General features: G+C 34.1%; 1 protein-coding gene across 1 annotated transcript; it reads right to left on the bottom strand.

The window, feature by feature from the left end:
* Window positions 1-5,641: 5,641 nt before the first annotated feature.
* LOC116142775 lies at window positions 5,642-9,031 on the bottom strand. The gene is made up of 6 exons (XM_031428184.1): window positions 8,983-9,031; window positions 8,281-8,462; window positions 8,112-8,192; window positions 7,238-7,345; window positions 6,169-6,438; window positions 5,642-5,770 (listed from the first exon to the last, which is right to left on the bottom strand). Exons 2-6 carry the CDS (start codon window positions 8,356-8,358, stop codon window positions 5,642-5,644), a joined length of 666 nt encoding a protein of 221 aa, XP_031284044.1. The 5' UTR covers window positions 8,359-8,462; window positions 8,983-9,031.
* Window positions 9,032-11,020: the final 1,989 nt, after the last annotated feature.

Genomic DNA, 11,020 nt, shown 5'->3' with positions numbered 1-11,020 from the left:
GGATAAACAGCATAGCCAAAGACCTTTATGTGAGAATAGTTTGGGAGATGATGAAACAGTTTTTGAAAGGGAGAGAAATTAGAGAGCACTGGAGAGGGCAGTCTGTTAGTTAGGTATACTGCAGTTTGAAAGGCATGCCACCAAAATTTGAGGGGCATGCCACCAGAATTTGAGGGGCATGCCACCAGAATTTGAGGGGCATGTGAGCTTGTGCCAGTAAGGTTAGACCTTGCTCAATAATTTGTCTATGCTTTCTCTCTACTCTACCATTTTGTTGGTAGGTGTGAGGACATGGATGTCTAAAAGTAATACCATGTTGAGCAAAGTAAGGTGCAAGACTCCTAAATTCACCTCCCCAATCAGTTTGAACACATTTTAAGGTTGAACTGAATTGTCTCTCTACTAGCTTATGGAACTGGATGAAGACAGAATAAGTTTCAGACTTAGTTTTCAGGGGAAAGATCCAGGTAAACCAACTGTGATCATCCAAAAACTGGATGTAATACCTGAATCCCTCAGGTGAAGAGACAGGAGATGGCCCCCAGAGATCTGAATATATCAGATCAAGTGGTTTAGATGACTGAGAAGAGGACCTAGGATAAGTAGACTGTTTTAATTTTCCAAATTGGCATGCTTGACAAAAGGTGTAATCAATCTTGGACGAGTGAGGTACTTTAAGATCAGTTAGCATTTTAATTAGAACAGAACTATTTGGATGTCATAGTCTCCTATGCCATAGCATAACATCAGTTCTTTGAGCAGGAAATAATTGTATACCATGCATTGTTATTTCTATCAGAAGCAACACAAAAGGATACATTTTCAGAGTTATATTCTGTAGTTTGAACAGAATTAGATGCTACAACAGAAGGCTTATTACAAGACGACAGGGTTGCCAGCAGAAAGGCACAACCTGATAGACTCTTAGAAGTATTGTAGATGCTAAAGGGACAGTACAAGTGCTGAAAGAAGGCACTGAATTATTATTATGAAGCTGATGATGAGCTGAAGCTGCCAAGGTCTTCAGCAGATTTGAAGGAAGTAGGGATGAGGGCTGAAGTTGATATAGACCATCCTAGTAACCCTTGAAGAAGAATGGCTCTGGAAGTCTTGTCCTTAACCACACAGTAATCAGAATAAATTCAACAAACATTCATTATCTTTAGTAAATTAGATATGCTAAGGAGTTTTTTTGTAATTGTAGGGACATAAGTACATTTCTAAGATGCAATTTCCACTAGAACAGATAACCAAGAGAACCAATATGAAATGAAAGATCACCATTTCCCACTTGGAGCTGTTCACTGCCAGTGTAGCTAGTGCTTGTTGTTAGCTGCCCAAAATCAGAAGTGACATGGTCTGTTGCTCCAGAGTCATGTACCTGCTGCATCCTGAACAGCTGAGGGTGTAGCAACATAATTGATTGCTGCAGGGATTGGTTCTGAGTATGAGTCTGAGATTGAGCCATAAACACTTGACTGTTTGTGTGGCAGGTCCAGATCCAGAGGATTGATGTGTTGGGGGGGTAAAATCAAGGACAATTTGTGTTGTACTCCTTTGAAGACTGAACTGAGGATCCTGAATGCATATGGTACCAGTTAGGGATTCAGAGATCCAAATTGGAACCTTGATGACAGTCCTGAGTGTGGATAAAAGGATGGTCTTCCAGTAGAAAAACAGGTGATCCTGTAGGCTCAACATTTCTTCCAAAATTTGAGAAGCAAAAGTAGGGCTTGTATTGTTCCTGACCGTTGCATTGTTACCAGTAAGTCACATCAAATCTGTGGTAACAATGCAGAGCTAGATGGCCCGTCTTCCCACAGACTTGACAAACAAATCTGTTTCTACCACCTATTCTACCTCGGCCTCTTCCTCCAGTAACATGACCAGATGGATAAAGATAATTCTGATTGAGGAGTGTAGTACGCAGGATAAGTTTGATGTGCAGACTGATTTGCAGTAAAATGAGGTGGTACTGGGTTATGTGTGTTGTTGTAAAGATAATGGATGTGTGTGTGAGGAAGACTGGGAACTTGCTCTTAGAAAGGTTCCATTTGCATCCAATGATGACTTGTTTCTGTTACTATCAACACTTAAATTTGCAACATTAGCAGAGATCCCGTGAAACTCAGATTGCATAGCTGAGGTCAGTGCATTATTTGCCTTTTCTAACCTAAGCTCCAGTTTCTGCAGAATTATTTGAGCTTCCTGAACATGAATAGGATCTAATCTAGACTCTAATCTATAGTAATGTTCACAACAGCTGCGTCATAGTCAGAATCAAGACCATCAATGAAAATGAAATTTAACAATTCTTCATCATAATCATAATTCCACTTGAGGATAAACTCTCAGCAAATCCTTCATTTTAAGAAAGTGTCATGCATACTAAGGTCATATTTCTTTGTATTTTGCAGTAAGTTCTTAAATGTAGTGTTTAGCTCGTGACTCAGTAAGAAATTCCTTTTCTAAAGTAAGCCAAATCTCAGTTGACAATGACATTTAGAGATTACCGAAAAAATTGACTCTGAAATGGACGACAACAGCCAGCTGACGAGGAGCTTGTCTGTCTTCTTCCAGGTGGTATTCCGGATTAGGTTTTTAACAACTTCAGAAGTTAATCCATCTGATTAACTCGAACGAACGGCGCTGGACAAGCAATCATTCCGGTGAGATATCCTCAAGATCATGAGCTCCTACGGCAAACAGTACTTGCGATTTCCAGAATCTATGATTATTCTGTGAGTTTAGGGTTGATTACAGGGAGTGGTTTGAGGTTATTGTAGTTGAGCAAGTGTGATTGCTGAAATCAGAACTATGCTTTTGTCCAGATTGAGTTGAATCTTATCAGATTTGGTGTGTGGAAAGATTTGAAGAAAAATCGGCCATTGACGTTAGTCAGTGGCTCTGATACCAAGTTGAGAATCCGAATTTGAGAGGAAGAAAAGTGTTTACTGTTGAATCTTTTCTATTGATTAAAAAATTCAGAGTTTTACAAACTCTTTTATATTTACAAACAATACACGTGTAAGTAACAGAATTTAGCACTTGCCATTTACAGTGGTGCACGTGTAAGTGACAGAAATTACAATTTTGCCAGTTTATACACTAATCCTAACACACACCTAGATTACCCTCAGAATAATATAAATAAGGGGTTCTCACCTCAAACCAAAGATATACAAAATCTCTTTAACTATAAGAGCATTACAACAATAGTCTCTCTAGAACAAATTCTCTTTGTAAACACATCAATAAAATAACAGTAGACGTAGGAATTGCTCCGTGTATCTGAACCACTTAAAAATTATTCTTGTCTATTTTCTATTTATTTTTACACATTTACTGTTTAGCATTTCATTTACTGTACTTATAAACTTCATTGAACCCACAGGTTCAACATCATACTTGTATTTCACGATCTATCATAGACCCTTTGTGCAAACTTTCCGAAGGCTTGCGTATATCTCGGTGGTGAGAAAAACCACATCAACAATGGTGAATTCTGAAATGGTTTATAATTATTTTTCCAAATTTATACCCATAAAAACTGTTTACAAGAACGTTGACCCAAAAATCTTTTCAAAAACAATTCCTTTTAATATAATTATAATAAATAATATATTTAAAAAAGAATGAAGAAATTACAGATTTTCTAATCCATACATATTCCCCATTGTTGGACAAAATATTGGCCCATTAATAAAAACTTTAAATGAGTAAACGACTTTTTCCCACTTAAATAATGGTTTAATGACACTTTCTCACTCACCAATTTTTAAAATACCTCTTTACTATCCAAATTTATATTATATTTCTAATTCTGACATCATTGTGAGCCCAAACAACCACCATTTTCTTCCCCAATCATCACTCACCAAAACCCCTCAAACCCTGTCTCGCTAACCCTGCCAATCTCCAACAATCAAGTGATTAGGGTTTGCATAGTTGTCCCCTCTCAAGTCAAGTTTTGATCAATCCCAACCACCAAAATCCAACCTTCCACTACCAAAAGCCTCATCGGCCTCCTCTCTTCAAAAGCCTCATCGGCTTGGATCGAGTTTGATCTCTGTTCACTGCCATAATATAAATTTGGGTAATAAAATAGTATTTTAAAAGTCGGTGAGTGGGAAAGTGTCATTAAGTCATTATTTGGACGGGAAAAAGTCGTTAACTCACTTTAAATGTGAAATATAGGTTTGGATGAATTTTTATGTCAGTTTGATTTTTGATTCAAAAATCATTTTCAAAAACTAAAATATGATTCAAAATTTTGAGTTAGATCTTAGGCCTCTTTTGGATTGAGGGATTCTAAATGAATAGTTTTATTAAATCCATGGATTTGGTAAAATACTTCGTTGGGTTTTAAACACAAAAAAAAAAAAAAAAAAAAAATGTTGAAACCAAAATATTTCTAGCTTTTCTAGTATATTTAAAGTTTTTTGGCATAAAACTTTTTGTATTTTCGTTACTATTATCCTCATAATTATTTTATGTCTCTTTTTGTTTAATTACAATAATGACTATTAAAACAATGAATTGAAATCCTAACACATACTACTAAAATGTGAATTATAAAATAAAAAATCAAAATAGTAATTTTTGTAACTATACCTCTATTAAGTTATTACATTTTTATAGTAATAAATTAATTTAATGCCATCATTATGACTATAAAGAGATTTGACTTATATATATATATTGGCATGAGGTTTTTTGATATGTTCACAAGAGTTTTGTGATATTTTTACGAGGCTTTCGACAATTTTAGGGAGGTATCTAATACATTTCAAAATTGTTGGGGCACTTGGGATTTAGCTATCTCTCAGGGGTGAATAAAATTAATCCCAAACATTAGATAAAGATAAACAATTATCAAGAAAAACTGCACTTTATCTTTGTATCAACTTTTAGATATAGCGCTTTACAAAATTATATAAATGGGTTTTGTTATAGTATAACGTTGTAACAATACATCAATGTGAAACTTGTAAATGGAAATCATAAAACTTGTATTGTAATATCCACTATTACATGGTTGTACTATCCTGCAAACTTCTTCGAGAGGGTGTTTCAGTTACTTCTGGGAAAGTGAACCATTAAAGAATGAAATGGCCTTTTGCTTTTCCCTTTCGCTGTTCTTAGTGGGTCATGGATTTGTGGAAAAAAAAAATTCATTAGATTGTACATAATAATAACATAAAACCTTATTAATTTAAAACAAATAAGATCTTTCCTGAATATTTTTGACCAACTTCTTCAAAGTAAACAGTCAACTTAATTAGTTAACGGGGAACTAAGAGAGACCTTTCAACTCCAGATTTTGCAGAGAAAAAGAAGGCTATATTTTTTTATGCAACTGGTGCAGTCATATTTTTCTTTGTTTTAAAGATTTCCAACATCCGCAACACCAATTTTCCTTAGCATGTGTCTTTAGCACAATTATACATAATCTGTGAATGATTTACCAAGCACACCATTGTTGAAACGCCAAACTTGTACAATATTAAGCTAAGGATTAAAAAAGAAAGAAAGAAAGAAGCATTAAAAATATTTTGTAACAAATATTTACAGGAAATGCTCCACCATTGGAGACGGGCATGGGCTATTCCCATCACTGACATTAACGCATTAACATTTTTCACAGTAGGTAAAGCTTGGCATGAGTTGCTTGTGTCAACAAGTGCTCACAACACAGAAAATGATCCCATATCAACCCTAAGGTGTCCTTAAACATATTATACATAGTATCAGCATCCACCTTCTGTTCCTGAAAATTGTGAAAAAAGAAACAATAAACCCATGTAAGATCTTCCGTGTTCTGAGAAAATAAGATAATAATAAGTGCAGAAATATGAAAAAAAAAAAAAAAATACAGAAGCAATTGCTTACTTCATATGATTCATTGCAAAAAAATCATTAAACTTAAACACAGCTAAAACTCAAAATATTTTCATTATGATCTTCTATGTTGAAATTGTTCATAAAACTTTTGGAAAAATTTTGCATTTCGTTTAAATTTTTTATAGTGAAATTGTTTTACAACTCAACGGTGAAATTAGAAACAATATTTGGAAAACAATCACTTCAATGATAAATTTCTGAATGGCAATAATTTCAAAAAGAGAAGGTCAAGTGAACAAGTCGAATGCAATAAATAACAATTACCAGTATGTCTGAAGCTAATCGCTTGAACTTCAGAATAATCTCAATTGAAGACTCCCCAGTAGAAGACTCAAATCTAAACCGATCAGCATGTCTTACCTTGAGCCTCAGTGATGAGGTTTCATACAACTTAACTTCTAGGTGCCAAACCCCAGTAACACAGTACTGATCCCCCGAGTTTGACTTCCGTAGAGGCCATCTCAAACCACCCTTCACTCCAGGATCTAAAATAGCTGAACTAATCAGGTTTCTAAGGCTCTGAATTTCTTCATCCTAGAAGAACGCATATAATCAGTTTGATTATAGATATCATTCTCAAGGATAACTGAAACAGCTATAAACTAAAACATTCGATAGATGCATGTTAAACCACTGTTCTTTTTGGTTATACATAAGAAAAATAATACAGTAACCGAAGAATACGCACCGAATTCATGCACCGAATAACGTGACGTCATCCTTACTGTCGATTAATTATAAATTTCTTTTTTTAAGAAAACAGGATGGTACCACATCATTCGGTGCATAAATTTGATACGCATTCTTAGGTAACTATAGCATTGCTCTTTAGATAATTACTTCTCTCAAAAAACAAACTCCCACAAAAAAAAAAAAAAAAATCAAATATATTGTGCAAAGCAAAAGCATTACAATTTTTTAAGTCTACAACTTGGCAATTAAAATTTTGATTCTGATGATGTTGTTTTTTTACTTCAGTCACTTGTTAACGTTCATGCTGTCTGGAGAGAAAACTCTCATAGATTCTAATCCTCAGTAAAAAGTTATTATATATTTAACTGTATGTTTAACTCTTTGAGCTTTGTCTTGTATTTCTTCTTTCTTCATCCCTTAGAAAATAGACTTTGTCCAGATAAAATCAAGTTATAGAATGAAGATTTCCTTCTACTGCTTTAAAGTTGTTTTTTTCTTTGTTTGAAATGAATAAATACTATGATTAGTAACAACAAAGATAAAATTAACATGATTAAAAGAAAGACAGAAAATAGAAACAAAGTTATGCTATATTATTCTACCTAAAGCATCTAATGGGTAGGGTTGCACATTAACTTACAGTAAAGTCATTGCCAATACTCTTGGTCCATAGCGTCAGCCTCAGGTCTAAATTCTTATCCACGCATGATGTGTCTATGGCCATTCGACGAGTATGGTTTATTTCAACCTACAAGAAAAATATCTCCAATTGAGCATGAGGCTTTACATACAAAATAAAGATAAATTTAAAGTGAATATAAAATCCTGGCAATTCAAAATATAAATAAACAAATGAATCCAATGAGGTACTTAATATTTCTTTATGTCCCTGATATATTACCCAGATCCAAATCCCCTGAAACAAAAGGCACTCTTCGAGAAGGGCATATTCAAGTTGGTTCATAATCAGCAATGTTTTTGCAATTTAACACTCAGGATCAGTACACCAGTAACTATATATATACTTGGGTTTATTAGATACTTATCTAAGGGTTATTTGTTTGGTTTATATCAGGACTTCTTAATCTTGTATAAGCAAGTCCTTTACAAACAATTCAAAAGAGTTGAAAACTATTTCTTTTTTCTTCTTCTTTTAATGGTGAATTCCATTTAAATGTTTCTGGGAAGACTTCTAAAATGGTCTTAATCAGATTCTATCCTTATCCTGTTTCTTCAACTTTTCTTGCTTATATTATAGTAGTTCCATCACTTTTTACATCAAAATTCATCTCACAAACTCAGTTCAATCCATTTTCTTTTTATTCAAAAACATAGATATAGGTGCCGTTGACAGCTTTGTTTACCTCTACAATTCCTGGTATAATTAACTTTAGCAAAAGCCTTGTTTCATTGACTTTTCTAAAGCAACTAACTCTGAATGTTTAAGAATCATGATTATCAAATTGAAGTATCGACCTCCATCATCCTATTTACACATATAACAGAAAACTTGCCTTATAGAGGTCAAGCGATTTATCTTCTTTCACTCTGCATTTGCAACTAACGATTGAGAATGGTCGCATGCTGTCAGTCACCTAGACAATGAAATTGAAGTCAATAGCTATATTATCTGAAGTACAATTAACATGATTTTAATAGACAGGTGTTTAGAAGAACAATTACCGTGATCTGGTATACATCCTTATCTGTCTCAAAATCAAATCCAATTTTTGGAACAACTCCACTTATAATGTTGTCCATATAAGACGTAGGAACATTTGTATAAAATCTTCTCCTCAATGGTTCCAAAGTGGTTTCAGTGACTGGATATTTTTCGACCTTTTCTATGTTCACAGGATAGCACCTGCATCACAAAGATTAATGTTATAATGGCGGCTTTAGCCAATTTTTTTTTTTGGTCACCAACTATTAGTACTTACATATGTTTGTTTACATTACAAACTAATTGAGCTGCAAACATGACATAACTATTAGTAGATAATGCTTTTGCAAAGTGTTTCCGTCTTAACAAAGGATAATGGAAGTCAAAGGAAGGGTTTGAGTGAAATAGTAAATCATACAAAAAAAGGCAGCCAATTCAAGGCCAAGAGATAGCATGTGTGATAATCATTGTTTTAATTTTCTTTACTTTGGCTTTTTAAGAAATATTAGCCCGAGTTTCGATTCAGAGATTTAATTCACTCTTATCCCTTCACTGGGAAAGGAAGGGGAAACCTCATAATTTCCCTTTATTTAACTAGTAATTCTTAATTGACCATAAGATTCTATAAGATTTCAATCATTTTGGCTTATGTAACATTGATAAGAAAGAAATCAAGGAGGTATTATTAAAACTCCAAGCCGATAAAGCAAAACATACTTTACCACAAAAACGAATTTTGCCAAATCTAGCGACCAATATTGGCTTTACTTTCTCCAGTCTTTGCAATCCATTCTGGTCCTCAGATTGTTAAAACAAGTCAATATATCTGGCCATGCATTTTTAGCAACAAATTCCCAGGTCGTCTTGATATATTCCTCCACTTCATCATTACCTACGACCAAGAAAGAAAACGATCAATACTACTACTTAAACACTAGAATAAATTCAAACAAAAAAATATAATACATTAAGATAATTCTAAACAGTGCATAACACACTTTATCTACATGATCGTTCACTAAAACTAGGGACTTTTCTCTAGAGTCCGCTCAATGGGTTCTGAAATCCGCTCAAGGTGGACAAATGAAGGAAATTGGTCATTATCATCCAAACCAACAATGAACCATTTGTATACACATGGGTTGGATTGATAATATTCAAACACTGTCTACATCATGCTGAGATGATCTCAAGTTCAAATCTCTCTTGAATTGTGGAGCAAGCAGCTCTGGAATTGGAGTTGGAGTTGGAGTTGGACGGTTTGAATCCTTTGAGTGTCGCTGTGTGGTGGAATATAAGCCATAAAGATAAAGCAACAGTCTAAACCCTGTTAGAATGAATCATTAACAACGGAACTTTACGATAAACCACTCTGCCAATTAACAATCAATTTTTGCAAAACCAACAAAATATTGAATAACCAAAACCTCTGAAAATAATGATAACAAAAAAAAAAAAAAAAAAAAAAAAACTCAAGAAATGTTTCTCTAACTTGTACTAACAATTATATATCCAACCAATAAACATAATGGCTTGCAACCATTACGACCCTAATAGAAATAAACAGTCGCTTGAACTAGTCAACGTAAGAAATTAAGAATTCGTCTCACTTACAAGGGATTTCAAAGGCTTGGCAGTCTTGTTTGCTTCAGTCTGATATCCCCACGTAACTATATTATATATATACATATCAAAAAGAAAGATGTCGCGATCCTTCAAACTTCTTCAAGAAGTTGTTAAGTCACTTTTGGGAAAGTGGACCATTAAATATTGAAATGATCTGCTTTTCCTTTCCCAGATGTTGGTGGGTCATGGATTCGTGGAAAAAAAAATTTCATTCAGATTTTGAAGATTGGACATAATAATTACATAGAAACTTTTTAATTTAAAAAAATATATATTTAACTTATAAATATTTGCGACCCAACTTTGAATTTCATTACAGCATAATAGCTCCTGTAGTTACAAGTTTTATCTCACTATCTTCGATCATATATTCAAGTGATTTATTAATGGATAATTATTTTGAAAAGAAAATAATTCTTTAGCCTATGGTTATAAAGATTGAATTGAACTTTTTTTCTGTCATCTCTCTAGCAAAGGATTTTTAATATTTTTTGAAAAGGATTATCAAAATGTTATGGGGTGCGTTTATTAATTTTATTAAATACCTCCAGAAAAAAAGTTTAAAAATTAACAAAAACACTCCCATCGACCCATACTTGTCAGATTTCGACAACCACCATCGGTGGTAGTCGGAATCTGCCACAACATTGAATTACCGATCGGAATTGGCCGGTAATTCACCGATCTGTCATTTTCCGGCCAAATCCACATCAATGATGGCCAAAGAAATGGCCGTCGTTAATGGTCAATGACGGCCAAATCTTGGCTATCGTTGACCGACAATGACGGTCATATCTCAAAGATGGACTTCTTTGGCCTTTTCTAGTTGTCGACAACCACATCTGACCGTAGATCTGGCCGAAAAAGGCCATATCGACGCTATACCCACCAGATCTGGCCAGTATGTGTTGTTACGCAATTTTTTGGCCAAATTCCAACAGCGGTGGCCAGAATCTAGCACTGCAGGTAGTGGGGGTGTTTTTGTCATTTTACAATATTTTTATATATTGGGGTGTTTAGTAAATTAGAAAACCTAGGTGGGTTTTTTTATAAATTTTTAAATTTTACCCAGTAATACTCCCCTATCCAACTACCCAATTAATATTATTCCTAAAATCCTATCAAAAATAATAA

The sequence above is a fragment of the Pistacia vera genome, unplaced genomic scaffold, assembly GCF_008641045.1.
Source record: "Pistacia vera cultivar Batoury unplaced genomic scaffold, PisVer_v2 Contig418, whole genome shotgun sequence".
Classification (NCBI taxonomy): domain Eukaryota; kingdom Viridiplantae; phylum Streptophyta; class Magnoliopsida; order Sapindales; family Anacardiaceae; genus Pistacia; species Pistacia vera.
This window is presented reverse-complemented; position numbering and strand designations above follow the sequence as displayed.

Coding starts and splice junctions, on each gene's coding strand:
- LOC116142775 (XM_031428184.1), bottom strand. CDS start 8,358: ATGGACAACATTATAAGTGGAGTTGTTCCAAAAATTGGATTTGATTTT. Junction 7,346..8,111: donor AATCGCTTGACCTCTATAAG/GCAAGTTTTCTG, acceptor TTTTTCTTGTAG/GTTGAAATAAACCATACTCG. Junction 5,771..6,168: donor GATTAGCTTCAGACATACTG/GTAATTGTTATT, acceptor CACAATTTTCAG/GAACAGAAGGTGGATGCTGA.